Source organism: Solanum pennellii, chromosome 4 (assembly GCF_001406875.1).
Source record: "Solanum pennellii chromosome 4, SPENNV200".
Lineage (NCBI taxonomy): Eukaryota > Viridiplantae > Streptophyta > Magnoliopsida > Solanales > Solanaceae > Solanum > Solanum pennellii.
Genome location: NC_028640.1, coordinates 2,832,654 through 2,850,412, shown reverse-complemented (window position 1 = coordinate 2,850,412; position 17,759 = coordinate 2,832,654). Strand labels below are relative to the sequence as shown.

Here is a 17,759-nt window from a genome sequence, read left to right as displayed (position 1 = left end):
TATTTATTTAAAAAAAGGCCAAATATTTTCATATATTATATGTTTTTCCATATTAGTAATTTTTTTCTCAATATATACATATATTTAACATCTTTCTTTATTCATATTATTTATGAAACAATCGAAGTCAAGCACCAATTTCAAAATCCAAATGTTAATAGTTTAGATTAAATCATATCAAGTCAAGCACCAATTTCTAAATTTGAATCTTTATAAAATGATATTATTTTCTTCATTATAAAATAATATATACTAACCACTCAAATAATTTAATTTAAAGGCGAAATGTTCCAAAAAATTCTCGTATTTGATTCTATTTGACACCTAAACCTATCTACTCACGACTTTGTCAGTTAAACATTTAAAATTATTAAAACACGTTATTTTAAATCTCAGTAACTGTTGTCCAAACTTATGTGGCGTTTATTTGTTGAATAGGATGAAATGTATGGTTACACGCGTTTAAAAGCAAGTGAAGCACATACATCAATTAAAAATGTATATGTAATGAAAAAAATTCCCTTCTTGGATTTTTCTATATTTCCTTACTGTTACTCTACTTCTTCGTCGTCATAAGTTATCACTGTCGCCATTACCGTTGCCCCTACCCCTCCTCTCTCCCCTACTTCGTTTATCTTTCTCTAATCTTCATCCTTTTTTACGATACTTGTTTTTTATTTTTCTCTTCTAACACAAGAGATTGGATTTATAGAAGAAAAAAAGGAAGAAGAAACAAATAAGAGAAAACAAGATTGAAATGACAAATAGATAAAAAGATTTTAGAAGAGAGAAAAACATAAAACTCTTGATGAAAAGATTATCATTTCCTCCACTTTTAATTTTGATGGATCTTTCGGCCAAACAACTCGTCACGACTCGTCGATGTTGATTTCTTGACAATGACTATCTCAACGGCGGCTATTCGTGAATGAAGTGTCCTGAGAGATATTTTTTCTGGTGAATCAATTTTAAAAGACTAATTTTAAAATGAAAATGAGATTCTTTTCTTTTTGGAAACTAAAATATTTGAAATGATAAAAATGATATAGCAATTTTTGTGTATGTTTTCTGATATGGATAATGATGTGTTATCCACATCAGCGCGATTGAGAGACGCTCATGCTCAAAGGGATTCAAAATAAGATATTTTGATAACTTTAAGTGTTTCGTTGAAAAAGTCGTGACTAGAAGGATCTAGGTGACAATAAAGTCAAATACGAGAGTCTTCCCGGTCAGTCTACCTAATTTAAATGGCAAAAAGAAATATAAATTAGGCCATGTAAATGGCAAACAAATGGGAGTGGTATTTTTGACAACTCGTTGGGATGTTTATTACGTTTATCATTATGGAGAAATTAAAATGATTTTTAAATTTATTTAACAAAACTTACTTTAATATTTTAATTTTATAAACTTTTTTCAGTTAAATGACTTTCAAGTGAATAAAATATTACCTTAATGATTAACGTTATAAATAAAAAAAACTCGCTCAATATAAATAGCAAAAAATTGAAGTTGAAAAACGAGTGAATCCCGACAGGTGAGAAAAAGAGTACAGAAAATCTCGCCGACAAGAGTTTCTCCAGTAGATTTTGTTTGTTAATGTGGGAAGGGGGGGGGGGGGGGGGGAGGAATAAATTTAAATTTTATTATTTTATTTTTTGTTAAATAATTTTGATGATAACTTCTAAAAATAGTTAATAAAAATAATTATGACATGTTAAATTCATATCACATATATCAATGACATTTACTGTTACAAAAAAAAACAATAACGTTTACGATTCAAAATAAAATTAATGAGGAAATAAGACATAATTTTTAATTCTATTCAATGGAGGGTAATTATCTATAATTGTTGTTAATAACTTGATGTCTCACTTGAATATTTTAATTACTGTGAATTTTATTTAATTTACTCAAATTCTTCACATAAAATAAAATGAATAAAATAATAAAATTGATCTATTAAAAAATAATTAAAAAATTACAAGTATACTATTTTATAATAAATTTCAATTTTTAAAAAATTAAATAAACTCCGTTCAATGAAGTCTGACTTTTAATTTAACAGGGAATAATTTTTTCTTTTTATAATAAAGTTTAGTATATCCAAGTCATCAGTAGTAATAAATATGCCCTCTGTTGAATAAAATTATGAGTTACATTTTCTTTGCTTGTGAATTTTGTTTTGACTCATTAAGATTAAGGTTTTTCGCATAAGATTAATTTAAAGAAAATGAAGCGAAGAGAGAGAGAAATAATAAAAAAAATTGCTGAAAATTTTATTTATCGAGACATGAATTTTGTTACAAACCTAAGCTATTTATATTAAAAATAGAAAAAAATTAAATCTAATAAGTTTTTGAATACTTAAAAGACTAAAATCGATAGTTTTATAGTTAACAGGCTAAATCGATAAACATATAGTAAATGAACTAAAATGGACAATTTTTTGAATAGTTAAAGGACTATAAGGACTAGTTGTCATTCTCTCCAAGTACACCAATAAACTGATGACGTTCTTCTCCGATTTGGAAGAATCGGAAGCTGCCGGTCGCCGATAATCAGTGGATTTTCACCTATTTGAGGTAAGAATCGAACCCGAAAGCTGCGAATTTAGCTTATAATCTTCTTATATATGAGATACAATTGAATTAGGGATGAAATTGTGATAGGATAACTTTGGTAATTGTGGGTTTTCATTTCAAGCATATTTAATTGTATTTTGTTGTCTGATTGATATGCAAATCGAGTATAAAGTTTCTGTTAGCTTATCATACCATTGTCAACTTGTCTGTTTTAAGCCATACGGACACTTTTTGAGTCTCCACACTAGTCATGGAGCATCCATTTAGACTTCTCCATGCAAGTTTCCATGGGGAACGCATTATTGACATCTCGTTCCACTCGATGTCCGGAGTCTACCTTGGAGATCCGACTAAATTCGGATGACACACGGCAGGGCCCACTTAGAGGTGGCGCTCCCAACAAGATTTTCTCTATACCTAGGGCTTGAAGGAGACCTCTGGTTAAGGGTGAAGCACTCCCACCAGTGCATCACAACCATGTTGGTTATTGACATCTAGTTGATAAAGCGTCTATCCTTGTTTGACAACCACATTGATTAAAGTCTCCACAATGGTCAAGATGACCATTGGTGAAAATGTTTCAATGTAGTCAAGTGTACCCTTTGCCCACCAACCTAGCCTTGAACCTTGCTACACTTCCATGTGCGCTGTGTTTGATCTTGTAAACCCACCTACAACCTATTGCCTTCTTTCCTGCAGGTAGATTAGCGGCCGAATCTAAGTTTGGTTAGCATATAAAGTCTAAAATTACCGTGTCATGGTTGGTCGCCATGCAGGATTCATAGCTACTCTCTCATAGTAATTAGGTTCTCTTATCATAAGAAATGTTTTGCATAACCTGCTGGCTGCTGGCTATCAGGATCCAGTGAGATGAGGGGAATTTTTCCAGTGTTGGTGAAAAGGGCACTGAGAGATGGAGAAGGTTCTTAGACCTGGTCTTTCAAAAGGGGAAGATAATAGACAAATTCCATCAAATGAGATGGGGTATTGTGGATCCTACATCCTAGAGTATCTCCTAGGAGCAGGTATGTCTAAGTGGCTACTAGAAGTGGATGGTGGCAAGGTCTTATCAAAGAAGGATGATGGATGAGGTTGATAGGATGATAGACTTTGATCAGCAAGTAAAGGAGCGTATTTGTAGGACTGGCAGTGTGAAGTATCAATCTGTTAGAGTCAAGAGGAGCAGTAACAGAAGGTGGAGTGTTCTTGGTGTGCAATTGACATTCATCTAAAGTATGTAACTCTGTATAACATTGATATCACACATAGCTGTGGTCTTACAAGTATCACACACATTTAGACAAACAATTACTTCATAGGTTGAGAGCTTCAAAAAAAATTATTCATAGGTTGAGAAAAAGCAACAGGAACATAAAGTGAAACATGACATGACTCAGTAAATTGGCACTTCGCGCAGAGAAAGTATATTATGAAGTTGGGTTTGATGTCTAAATTCTGTGTTGCTTTATGGATTCGTTTGACGATTTGAGTAATTTTACTGGGAATTGCTGGACTTGAACTGTGACATTTTTTTTTCCTTCACAAAAAACATGATTTTGGAAGTTTTATTGTTAACAGTGAGCATCTATGTTCTATGGATTTTAATTTCTTTTCTCATCTCAAAGAAATCAAAACAAGATATAAGAAAAAAAGAGCAAAACAATAGAAAAAACTCCAACGCAGCTTCAAAACTTTTTTTTTTGGTATTCAGGATCTAAGAGACATGTACTTTGTCAACTGACTCTTGTGAAAAACTGATGTGTGACATCTTTTTTCTGTTTTGTTAGTATTTTGTAGTGGTATTTAGTGTCATTTATGTCATTGATGCAATCTTGATATTAATTACTAGCATGAAATGAATGTGGCACATCATTTAAGTAGACGGAAGAGGGATTAAAGAGGAAGCCATCTGGAAGAAGGCCCTATGTCGAAAACATTTAAACAGTTATGCTCTTTAGTGTGTGTTCATCGGAACTGGGGGTTAACCATGATGTTTTCCAACTCACTGAGTTTCTCCATATCGAGCAATTAATAGTCTTAATAATCAGATTCAGCAGTAACATATTACATAAAACATTATCTTAAATGTGGATAAGCAAGATAACTTACCTCAGACCAATTAATTTATGTTAACACTAGCATTTATGCATAGAATGCCAAAACCAATTCTCTTCAAACCAATTCCACACACACAAAGAAATTAAACAGTAAAAAACCAAACCAAACCAACAAAAAACTGAAGACATTGACTCTCTTTGGCAGCCCTGAAATAATCAGTAAAGCGGCAGAAACCTGTTTAATGCTTCTACAATCCAACTTCATTTATGCATATGTCTTCAAGTGCTTGTCAAAAATGGATCAATAAAAGACAGCTTCTTTTCCCGTTTTACCCAAATTGTAAGGCACTGTTTAATATAATAACTAGTAGTCAATAAAAACGAAAAGATTTATCAATTATCTAAAATAATGATTTAACTATAATGTTCAAGGCATTATAGTTACAATCTAATTTTTTTTATAGATTATGTGGGGAAGGTACAATCCTCAAAAATATTGTACATAGTTTTGAAAATTTTATAATTTCTCTTCAAAGTTATATATGTTATTACTAGTTATTCTTGTGTGCTTACTGGTACCCGCTTCATAAGGACTTCCTATAATATAAGCCCAAAGTTTGTGGTTGATGCTTAATCATGGGAAAGAGGATTTATTTTCTCCTTTTGTTTACTTTTACAGGGCGCACTTTGAGGAAGGTGAATGCTCAAATTCGTCATTCTTTTTAGTGGAAAAATACGAGATGATGGAAATTGAAATTGCGTCCCTTTACCACTACGTATAAGCTGGTCAAGCTGATTGAGTTGTTTTCGGTACAACTTTTAGCTTGAATATTCTGAGTGTCCTCCTTTCTCTCAACTGAGTAGCTTTTACTCTACAAGAAATTCATCTGCTAGAGTAGTTCTGCAAAAGAAAGCAATCAAAATAATGGATGATCGGGTTGTTCTTGACAAGGGTGGAACAAGGAAGTTGCCTCAGTGGATGTTTGCTACATCTGCTGCTGATCAAGTAAAGGAAAAAGCCAAAACTGATAAAGTAGACAATAATAATACTACAGAGGAGGAGGTTGTCACTCAGAGACAGAAAAACAGAAGGATTAAGGATAAAAAGGAAACATTCACTGAGGAGTCGTCCACTCAGCTTCCAATATGTCAAACAACAAAAAGAAGCAGAAGAAAGTTAAACCTACCAAATGATGATTGTAATGATCAAAGCACTTTAATGGGGAGTGAATGTGACAGCAAGCAAGTAAGTGGTGATGGAGAGGTTCCTATGTTGAGGAGACAGAAACAGAAAACGAAGAATTCCAAGACTGAGAGAGTTGCTGAGATGGAAGAGTCAACAACAACAGCAAGTGATAGATGCGGCTTAAGGAAGAGAAAATGCAGCAGATTGAAGGAAAATTCTAGTGAAGCTGGCCCTAATTTAAGGAGGCAGAAACAGAAAACAAAGAATTCCTGGAATGAGAATTGTGCTGATGTTGAAGAGTCAATACCAAACACAGATGATGAGGATTTGACTGTTGAAGATCTAATGCACATGGCGGAAGAGGTGACCTCTTTAATTCTCTTGAGGTTTCCTAAACAATTCTTCAAATTTACCATCTAAAGTAATGATCACATTTGGCCAGAAATGTGGTACTAAGATTTCCTTACTGTTCATTTTTACAGTATGCTGGTGATGCTGATGAAGATTTGACCGTTGAAGATTTGATGAGCATTGCTAAGGAGGTGATTATTGATATCTAAATCTTATTAATTTTGAAACATCTGAATCATTTACTAAAGCTTTAATTGCTATTAAAAATGAGAGGCACTACATCACTTGCTATTTGAAAATATAGAAATAAGTTACTCCCTCTGTTTCAAAAAGAATGACCTAGTTTGACTTGGAACGGAGTTTAAGAAAAGAAAGAAGACCTTTTTATCTTGTGGTTCTAAATTAAAGTTATGTCAAATGTACCAAAATGTCATTTAATCTTGTGGTCTTAAACATGCCACGTTGAAAGTTAAAGTTAAAGTGTTGCCAAAAAAGGAAAGGGTCATTCTTTTTGAAACAGACTAAAAAGAAAATAGAGTCATTCTTTTTGAAATGGAGGGAGTATTAATCTGTGGCATTTGAATGATTTTTAAAATATATGTGGTGTCTTGGGTTAATCTCGTGCTTTTATGTGGGTGAGGCAGGGGCGAATGAATCTCCTCTTCTCTTCTTCTCCTTATTTGTAGCATTATTTAGTATTCACGTAGTATCATATTCTTTAATATTTACTACTACCTGTTGCTTCATTTGCTTTTTTCATCTTGCTATTCTTTGATTACACTTCTTTTGAGCCGAGGGTAGGGGTAAGGTCTGTGTAGACCCCACTTGCGAGATTACATCCGGTAAGTTGTTGTTGTTGTTGTTGGTGTCTTAAGTGCTCTTGTTGTTTGGTATAAAAAATTGGTACTTTGACTTTTGTTGTAAATATGAGAATTATTGGTTGTTATCGTATTTTCCATTTCCTGGCAGTATGTGAATGAGAATGAGCAAGCTACATCAGGCAAAGGAAAAAGTGGTCCAACGGAGGATGCTATTTCCATGTCAATAGGCTCATTAAGTGAAGTTGACAATCAATCTTTGAGAAGAGAAACAAATTTTGATTGTATTTCAATTCAAGAGAGAACAATTGAAGATGCTTCTCCTAAGCTTAACATGTCCGAGAATCCGACCCAAGACATGTTAGATTTGTTTCTTGGTCCCCTGTTGAAGAAAACTCACGAGGAGAAGAGAGTTGAACTGGTCAGAGAAGAAATGAGTTTAGCTCATGATCTGAACAAGAAAACCCGAAGTAATCCTTCTGAGGTTCAGCCACTTATGGTGAAGAAGAAAAGCAGTCTCAAGGACAAGGTATCACTATTTCTTGACTGATACTTCTGAAGGTAGTTAGGTAGTATATTTGGAAGAATAAGTTTAGTTAAATATTAACTTAAATATTTACTTGTCTGCTTATAAATTCCATGAGAGAATATCTTTATTTTTAGATTCTTCATAGTAGTTTTCTCTCTGTCTCATCATTGTACAGAAATTATGAGAACTTGATATCCAGTTATATAAAGAAGAAAATTTTTTCCTTAGAAATGAATAGACTTGAAGGAAGAATCCTCAATAGCTGTGTATTATTTTTTGTCAGCTATATCTACCAAAATGTTATGTCAGAGTTAGCAACTATATCAAAAAGGCATTATACATAAATAAACTTAGCCTCAACTGACAAGTAAACACTCAACTTTGAGAGTGCATGTATAGACACCTCAACTTGGTCCTAACTAGCAACTAAACACTCCATCTTTTCCTGTGTCTCCTGGATGGGGGATGCATCTGTATAACATTGAATATCATACATAGCAGTGGTCTTACAAGTATCACACACATTATTAGACATACAAGTATTTATAGGTTGAGAAAAAAGGACACAGGAACAGAAAATGAAAAATGAAAATGATACAGCGAATCAGTGAAATAGTTTTTAGTTTTCATGGCTGTTTGACGAATTGAGTAATTTGCCGGGAATTGCTGGACTTGAACTGTGACATTTTTTTTCCTTCACAAAAGACATGATTTGGAAGTTTTATAACAAACCATTAGCATCTACGTTCTATGGATTTTAATTTCTTTTCTCATCTCAAAGAAACAAAAACAAGATATAAGAAAAAGAGAGCAAAACACTAGAAAACACTCCAATGCAGCTTCAAAACTCCTTTTGGTATTCAGGATCTAAGAGACATTAACTTTGTCAACTGCCTCTTGTGAAAAACTGATATGTGTCATTATCTTTCTGTTTTGTTTTTCTGTAGTGGAATTTGATGTTGTTTCTGCCATGATGCAATCTTGATGTTAATTACTAGCATGAAATGAATGTGATGCAGCATTTAAGTAGACGGAAGAGGGATCAAAGAGGGAGCCTTCTGGTTAGCTTAAAGGATTGCCTATCGAAATCATTTAGACAATTATGCTCTTTAGGGTGTTCATCGGAAGTGGGAGTTACCCACGATGTTTTCCAACTTGTAGAGTTTCTCCATATTGAGCTATTAATAGTGTTTAAGTTTATCAAGTTAGTTCTCTGAGGAGATAATCAGATTCAACAGTAACCTATTACATAAAGCATTATCTTAAATGTGGATAAGCAAGATAAGATAGCGTAGAACAATTAATTAACACATTAACAACATCATTTATGCATAGAATCCCAAAAGAACAGTTCTCTTCCAATACACACTAAATAAAACCAAAACCAAAAATAAATTAAACATTGAAAAATCAAACCAAAAAAAATAAATAAAATTGAATGCTGAAATAATCAGTTAAGTGACAGAAACTTGATTCATGCTTCGACAGCCCAACCTCATCAACGTGAATGTCTTCAAATGACAGCTTCTTCTCCCTAAAATTAACACACTATTTATAGAAAAAGAAGAAAAGAGAAATCAACAAAGTTATATAGGAGTGGTCGCTGTGGATTGGTAATGTTGTTTAGTGAGTAAGATTTGGTAATATCATGCATGCTTAATTCTCGAAGATTGACTAAATCAACAGCGTCAACATCTTTCCACTGATCACAATGGATGCCTTTAAGAACTTGAAGACTAGTGAATTTGTTTATACGTTTCAGGGGTTTTGAATACGAAGCAACTAAATGTCTTAGATTTATCAGGTCAGTTGTCTCGCGGGGTAGTTGCAAAAGTATCCATAGTCATTGACAAGAAGTGTCTGTAAATTCTTGAGGTTGCCAATGGAAGAGGGAAGATCATGGATACCTCTCAATCTTAAGAACTTGAGGTGGTACAAACTTCCTATGGCTTTAGGTACTATAGACATATTGTCAACACGCATCTCCAAGTACAACACATATAGATGTTGGAACACATTACAGAACTTTATAGGAGCCATATTTAAAAAATCCGGATCAAGGAACATAAGTGAGCTCAACTTCAAGTTAGAAAGATCAAGTGTGAGATACCTTTTTCCTTGACTATGAATGGCATGTCTAAGACACTAGGAGGATATGGAGTGCTTTATTGGATCAAAAATGTCAAAAAAGTTTACCTCCAATGCTTTTGCACGGCAAGATCGCGAAGCAGATCATGAATCCTACATTTACCAACTTTTTCACAAAATGTGTGTACCACTTGTATCAAGCTTCGTCTTATCAACTCATTCAAGAAGCCTTCAGCAACATCCTCCATCATTTCTTTTCCTGTTGGTACAAACCCTTCAGCCATCCACAACCATAATATGTGATCAACATGGACCACATGATCTTCTGGAAAAATACCAAGTACAGGAAACACTGCTTGAGCACAGTTGGCAAATCGTTGTAGCTCAATGATAGTATGCAGGAGACTTCAATAGAGTCGTCTTCAATGTTTTGCCAAAGGTGGTACTTCACCTTTTCCCATTCTTCTAGCCCCCTTTTATGTGAAAGTAGTCCGCTTAATACAACAACTGCAAGAGGTAAACCTCCACACTTGTCCACCATTTCCTTTGCTAGCCTTTCCATTGCTGAGACCATTGCCCGAACATCAAGTAGTTTCCTACAAAAGAGATCCCAACTTTCTTCTTGGCTCAGGAAGCGAAGTCTATAGACAAAACCTTTGTTATCTGCTCTTTCAGCGACATCCTCTTTGCGTGTAGTAATAATAACTCTGCTGCCTTCTTGCTATCTGGAAATGCCCGTTTCAAACTTTCCCATGCTTCTCTATGCCATAAATCATCGACCACCACAAGGTATTTGGGTTCTTTTAAAAGATCACGAAGGTAAATTTCTAGATCGATCTCTGTCATCTTTTCCAACAAATCTAGAGTTTCCTTGGTGCAACCTTGGATGGATTTTATGATATTCCTAAGGAGATCCATGGTGCTGTACTCTTGAGAAACACATATCCAAGCACGTGTAGGGAAGCTAGAGACTATAGTAGAACTGATGTATAGGTTTCTCGCAAGAGTTGTCTTGCCTGATCCGCCCATACCATAAATGGAGATGACACTTCTGTGAGGCTTTTGAGAAGTTCAGCTAGCAATGTTTGTACAACATCCTGAAAGCCAACAAAAATGTGATCCTCATCTACATATGAGGTAGTTCTCCTCAATGTTCTAATCAAGTCATGCTGATTGTTTGGGAGATTACTTGACCCTTCTCCTGCATTATTGATATCTCTAATACCATAAGTATCTCGTTTGCGAGAGATATCCATGCTTCGATGCTTTAGTGATTTGATCTCTTTGCTGGCATTGTAGAACTTTTTCTCCTTCCTACAGATGCAAGTGTAAGCCTTCAGACGACTAGCAAATCTAGCATCTTCACCTTTACTAGCCTCGAATCTATAAGTCTCGAGTATGGCAACAACGTCATTAGCAACAAAGTTGATCTCAAACACCCGTTGTTGAACTCTTTGATCTACAACTTGCTTTTGTTATGCATCTTTAAGGAAAGACTGCATGAAGAACAGCTCATTTCGCAGCCACCGCACATCCTGTCTGAGACTTGTATGCAGGGAAGCTTCCTGTATGAGGAAATCCCCCAGTTTTTGAACTGCAAATGACACAAAGGCATCAACCATCAAAGCTGGCTGTTAATTGCTGCCAGAAGAAGTTTGACTCAAGAGTCAGGTATATTTTAGTTTACTTTTCTTCTCTTTGATTAATGTGGAAGGTATATTTTAGTTTACTTTTCTTCTCTTTGATTAATGTGGAATAATATAAACAAGTACATTATCATTCATTGTTAGTACACATTCCCAGAAAATTTAAAATTGGTTTGCTTGTAGTGCACATGATTTCTTTCTAATTTCTATATAGTCAATATTTGATTTTGCATAATTCCATCAGAATAGTGATCACACCAAAAATATTAATATTATTAAGATATTTATTTAAATATTTTCATGAAATCGGAGGTAGAGTATGCGTACACTCTACCTTTCTCGAATCCTATTTATTGAGATTTTACTGGATATGATGCTGTTAGTAGTTCAAACAATTCCCTCATCTAACCTACAGCCTTCGTCCACCATTAATTACCACCATTTGGCATCTACAACCATTATTTATTAAGAATTATATAATAAATATTTTAAAGTATAACATATTTATAAAATTTATATAAATATACTTTGGTTTGATTTTGATATGCTTTTTCTTAAGTTATGACTAAACTAAATTAATTATGATGGATCTTTTCTTCTTCAATACTAAACCAAATCCTTGTTTGTGTTTCTTTTTCTTGATTTGATTCAATCTAATCAACTAGCAAATAAGCACTTCAACTTTGAGAGTGTACATCTAGACATCTCAATTTGGTCTTAATTGACAATTAAACACTTTAATTTGTCCTCATTGTGTCTCATGGACACCAGACGTAGACGTGACACATACGTTTTGAGTTAGGTGTCTAGATGATCATTTTGTAAGTTAGAGTGTATAACTGATAGTTAAAATATAAATTAGGATACTTTAGGTGTATTTTTTACCATCAACTTTTAATTAATAATAGAACATTATTGATAGTGTTGATTCATATAACTGATTGTCAACCCTCAATACTCTTTTGGATTGAGACTTAAGGGTGCGTTTGGTATGGCTGAGAATGTTTTCTTAGTAAATAAGTTGGTTTCTAACTTATTTTCTCATTTCGGGTTCGTGAGAGTGAAAAATATTTTTAGTGTTTGGTTAGTTAATCAATAACATTTTTTTTTAAAAAAAAACTTCTATTTTTGGCTAGAGATTAGAAAATACATTTAGGAAAATAGTTCCTGATTCGAAAATCAACTCTAATAACTGATCTAGGACCTACTCCGACACCCGAATCAGGGCCTGGCCTCGACTCCAGATGATCATTTTGGGTCTCGATCTCGACACCCAACCCGAGATCCAAACCAAGATTCGACCCTTACACTTGATGTGAGACCTGACTCTGACACTTGACTCATTTTCCAAATTGGGATATGATCCCAACTCTTTATCAAGGACTTGACTTTCGAATTGGAATTTAACCACGACACCCGATCTTGACAACTGATTCGGGACTCAAATAACTGATTTGGGACTAGACCTCTACTCTTGATCCAAAACCCAATTCTGAACCCCACACTGATACCTGACTCAAGAATAAACCCCGACATCTTATCCAAGATCTGACCTCGAGTCTTGACCTGGTACTCGCCACCCAAATCAGAATCTGACTTAGATCCATCTTATGATTTCGTATAATATTCGTGTATAAATCTTGTATATCAAGTTTTACAATATTTTTGTAAAAAAGAAATATAAAAGTCTTGTATATTGTTGTACCAGATGTATCATATATTACTAAAAGCATGAACAAAAAAGTTGAAAGTTGAATTACGGTTTTACCCTTTCTACAAATTAAATTATTATAAAATATTTAAATATTTGATTGTATAAATTTAATTAAATGTTTATGACTTTTAGACTTCCTAAGGTTAATTCCTAATTAAATATCTAATTTATTAATATTTATCATCTATAATCTATATGTATATAATAATTATAATTTTTTTTAAAAAAATCTTTACCTAAATTTCTTTTCTTTCCCTCTTCTTATAACTTTTTCCTTAACCCCTCTCATGAATAATATAATTGATGTGGATAAAGTATTATTCTTTATGATAAATAACGAAATTTAATAATTTAAAGGATGCAAATATACAAAATGGAGACGCACATTGATAATGTCCTCTTGATTATTATTAAAGAATGACTCTAGCTTTACAAATTTAATTCATTAATGCTTAATTACATGATAAGAACTTTAGTTGTTCTTTTTACATGGTTTGCTAACTTTAATTTTTTTTTTCATATTCTTCATTTATTTATTATTATTTTCTAATTACTTATTTAACTTTTATACTCTTAATATTCATAACTCTCATCTTTTCATATTTATAACCTCCAAACATTTAAACTAAAACTTTAAGATATCTTTTGATATTCCTTCTATTCTATTTATATAAATTCAACTTCTTTATCTCATGAAACCCCTATGAAGATTATTAGGCTATTATTTTTAATTCTATAGTAAAAACAGATGATGAAGACTCTTGAATTTTGATAGGATATGAAATGAGTCAATAAAAACTCAGAGAGTTATGTACTAATTTTGTACTTATATTTTCATCTATATACATCAATCTTATAAGAATAATGTCTATATTGTATTTTTACTTAAATATTCTGTTTCTTTTTGTTTTTTTTTTCACTCTTTTAGACTTCTTAATTTAGTTTTCTATGAATGTTTTATTGCCGTAAGTCTTTGAATTTTGTAATTGATACATTTTATTATTCATTATAATTATATATATATTTCCATGAGATTTTAGTCATTCTAACGTATCTATAAATATTTACATGAAACACACGTGCGAAGCACGTCCTCAGAAACTAGTATTAATTAAATAATCACAAAATCATTTTTGCATACAAAAAATCTCTTACAACCAATTCCACACTTAAAAAAAAGAATCACAAAATCAGTGAAGTGATGGAAACTTGATTGATGCTTGGACAACACATCTTCATCTTCGAGTGACAACTTCATCTCCTGTTTAACACATACATTATCTATACAAAAAAAAAGAAAAAAATGAAGAAAGTTATGTAGATTGGGATTTGTTTGTATATTTACCTTTTCTATTATCAAGAATAAGACTTCATATGAGATATATGTTTGAAATGCTTCACGTCTTTCATTCTCTCTGGAATCTCCTTCAGCTTTGAACAACGATGGATAAGAAGATCTTTAATGAGAGGCATTGCACTTGTGGCTAAATCCCATCTTTCTAGGTTCCAAAGATAATCAAGAATAAGGAACTCTAATCGAATGAAGCTGTTATCACTGCACATTATTTCCTTTCCTTCGTAAGCTCTAAACAATTGGAGATTCTTTAGGTTTGGCAGCATTCCCAGAATAGGCATCGGATCTTCTCTCAATGCTGAGTTCCAAAGAGCTATCATTGTGATGGAATTTGGAAACAGAGGTAGTTTCTCTATTCCCCCATCTAAACACAATTTCTGGAGTTTTTCACAACAGTTGACAAATTCAAGAGATGGTAATGATTCCATATTTGAACAATGCAATGTGAGAGTGCTTAGGTTTTTCAAGCTGCTAATGTTGTTTAGGGAATAAAATTTCTTAATATCATACATGTCTAACTCCCGAAGATTGACTAAATCAATAGGGTCTGCATCTTTCCACTGATCACAACAAACACCTTGAAGAACTTGAAGACTAGTGAGTTTGCTTATATGTACCAGAGGTTCTGAATACGAAGCAACTAAATGTCTTAAATTTATTAGTTCAGCTGTCTTGAGGGGTAGTTGGTTAAACTGTCCGCCCTCATTGACACAAAGTGTTTGTAAGTTCTTGAGGTTGCCAATGGAAGAGGGAAGACGACGGATACCTCTCAATCTTAAAAACTTGAGGTGGTACAAACTCCCTATGGCATCAGGTACTATAGGCCTATTCCCAACATGCATATCCAAGTGCAACACATATAGATGTTGGAACAGAACTGACCTCAACTTACGAAAATCTGGATCGAAGACCATAATTGACCTCAACTTTAAGTTAGAAAGATCAAGTGAGGGGTACCTTTCTCCTTGACTATGAATGACATGTCTGATAGATAAAGAGGATATGGAGTGGCGTTTTGGATCATAAATGTCAAAAAAGTTTACCTCCAATGCCTTTTGTATCACAAGATCATGGAGTAAATCATGAACCCTACATTCAGTAACTTTTCCCCAAAATGTTTTAGCCACTTGAACCAAGCTTCGTCGTATCAGCTCATTCAAGAAGCCTTCAGCGACATCCTCCATTCTTTCTTCTCCTCTTGGTATGAAACCCTCGGCCATCCACAACCATATTGTGTTTTCAGCCTTGACCACTCGATCTTCTGGAAACATACCAAAGTAGAGAAAACACTGCTTGAGCTCAATTGACAAATCATTGTAGCTTAATGATAGTATGTTGGAGATTTCAAAAGATTTATCTTCTTTAATGCTCTTCCAAAGGTGATCTTTCACCTTTTGCCATTCATCTAGCTCTTTTTTATGCGAAAGTAGTCCGCTCAATACAACAATTGCAAGAGGTAAGCCTCTACACTTTTCCACCATATCCTTAGCTAGACTTTCCATTTCTGCAACCATTGCTCGAACATCAAGTAGTTTCCTAAGAAAGAGATCCCAACTTTCTTCTTGACTTAGGAAACGAAGTTTATGAACAAAACCTCTGTCGGCTGCTCTTTCAGCGACATCCTCTTTGCGCGTGGTAATAATGACTCTGCTGCCATTCTTGCCATCCGGGAATGCTCTTTTCAAACTCTCCCATGCTTCTCTCTGCCATACATCATCAACCACCACAAGGTATTTGCGTTCTTTCAATAGATCACGAAGGTGGTTTTCTAGATCTCTTTCATCCATCTTTTCCAACAATCCTAGAGTTCCCATGGTGCGACCTTGGATGGATTTTATGATAGTCTTAAGAAGATCCATTTTGTTGTACTCTTGAGAAACACATATCCAAGCCTGTGTAGGGAAGCGAGAGGCTATATTAGGATTTTTGTAGAGGTTTCTTGCAAGAGTGGTCTTGCCTAATCCCCCCATTCCATAAATGGAGAGGACGGTTCGACGAGGCTCTGCTTTGAGAAGTTGAGCTAGCAATGTTTGTACAACATCCTGAAAGCCAACAAAAATGTGATCATCATCTATATACGAGGTAGTTCTCCTCAATGTTGTAACCTGGTTACTTGGCCCTTGATCTCCTAAATTGATATTCGTAATACCATATGTCTCTCGTTTACGAGAGATATCTATGATTCGCTGTTTGAGTGATTGAATCTCCTCTGCCACATTGTATAATTTCTTCTCCTTCCTATATATGCAAACGCAAGCTTTGAGACGACTAGGAAATTCATCGTCATCAGCCTGGAACGTGTAACTCTCGAGTATAGCAACAGCATCATTAGCAATAGTGTTGATTTCAAACACCCATTGCTGAACTCTATGATCTACACATTGCTTTATTTCTGCATCTTTGAGGAATGAGTGTATGAAGAGTAACTCATTTCTCAGCCATGTAACTTCTTCTCTCAGACTTATTCTCAGTGAAACTTGTTGTATTAGGAAATCACCCAATTTTTGAACTGCCAATGACACAAAGGCATCAGCCATCTTTAGGGTTGAAAAGAACAAGTGTGTATGGAAACTAATATTTGGAATTGAGAGATGAATAATATTGTTATGATGGAATTCACTATTTAAAGCTTAAAAAAGTTAAAAAGATGATAGAATGCTAAAGAAGAAAAGTATATATTCTCTACTAACTCCAAGCCAAGAATTTCAAATTCCATCACACAAGTTATGCTTAGTGTAGTGGTGAAGCCAAAAGTTATCGTTCAAGATTTAATATATATGTATTGAAAAACTAAATTTGTATAATTCGTATAATTTTTCAACGAAGAATGTCCGACAGAACACTAGGCCACTGCTTCATTGGCACAAGTTGTGTGTTTAGACAAGAAATTATGTCCCAAGGCTGCTTCGTGGAGGTAAATGTTGTTTCAAAAAGGCCCTCGACAATGATTCCCGTAGGGTAAATATCAGGATATTTAAAAAGACAATACTATTATATTAGATTAAATTTTATTATTCAGAAGAATTGGTTTAATTGTTCCTTTACCTAAATCACTTTTAGTTAATTAATTATATTTCATTTGCTTTATTTTATCGAAACATGTTTGACTAGGTACACCATTTTAATCAGGACTAGAAGATTTTTAAAATATATGATTTTAAAATTTCATGGTATCAATGTGGTTATAAAATAATATTATTAATACTAAAATGAAAATTTTTAACTTTAGTATGTTTAAGTTCGTCTTTAAATTATAGATACGTTTCTTTTCTTTTTAACTATTCATGTCGACGAGACTAATCATATAAAATTTCAGATTATTTGGGTAAAATTTGAATTAGTTTTGGGACTGAATTTTTATTTATAGTTCGTTGAAATTCAATATTATAGTCAAACTATATCAAAAATCATATGATAATAATGTA

General features: G+C 33.6%; 3 protein-coding genes across 5 annotated transcripts; 1 reads left to right on the top strand and 2 right to left on the bottom strand.

Annotated features, from left to right (window-relative positions):
* Positions 1 to 2,444: 2,444 nt before the first annotated feature.
* LOC107015942 lies at positions 2,445 to 11,434 on the top strand. Of its 3 annotated transcripts, none has more exons than XM_027916660.1 (5): positions 2,445 to 2,591; positions 5,328 to 6,197; positions 6,317 to 6,376; positions 7,155 to 7,532; positions 10,941 to 11,434. In XM_027916660.1, the coding sequence occupies exons 2-5, from the start codon at positions 5,574 to 5,576 to the stop codon at positions 10,950 to 10,952; spliced, it is 1,074 nt and encodes a 357-aa protein (XP_027772461.1). In that variant the 5' UTR covers positions 2,445 to 2,591; positions 5,328 to 5,573; the 3' UTR covers positions 10,953 to 11,434. The 3 variants fall into 3 exon arrangements, with proteins under 3 accessions (XP_027772461.1, XP_027772460.1, XP_015071881.1); XM_027916659.1 differs by lacking the exon at positions 10,941 to 11,434 and adding an exon at positions 8,480 to 8,942; XM_015216395.2 differs by having other exon boundaries at positions 2,555 to 2,591; positions 10,920 to 11,434.
* LOC114076932 (disease resistance protein RPP13-like) lies at positions 9,752 to 10,909 on the bottom strand. The gene is given in 2 exon segments (XM_027916661.1): positions 9,752 to 10,681; positions 10,684 to 10,909. Coding segments are annotated over 2 exon segments (627 nt in total). The 5' UTR covers positions 10,877 to 10,909; the 3' UTR covers positions 9,752 to 10,247.
* Positions 11,435 to 14,091: 2,657 nt separating the features above from the next.
* On the bottom strand, positions 14,092 to 17,111 carry LOC107016299 (disease resistance protein RPP13-like). Its single transcript, XM_015216793.2, has 2 exons — positions 14,326 to 17,111; positions 14,092 to 14,241 (listed from the first exon to the last, which is right to left on the bottom strand). The coding sequence occupies exon 1, from the start codon at positions 16,869 to 16,871 to the stop codon at positions 14,337 to 14,339; it is 2,535 nt and encodes an 844-aa protein (XP_015072279.1). The 5' UTR covers positions 16,872 to 17,111; the 3' UTR covers positions 14,092 to 14,241; positions 14,326 to 14,336.
* Positions 17,112 to 17,759: the final 648 nt, after the last annotated feature.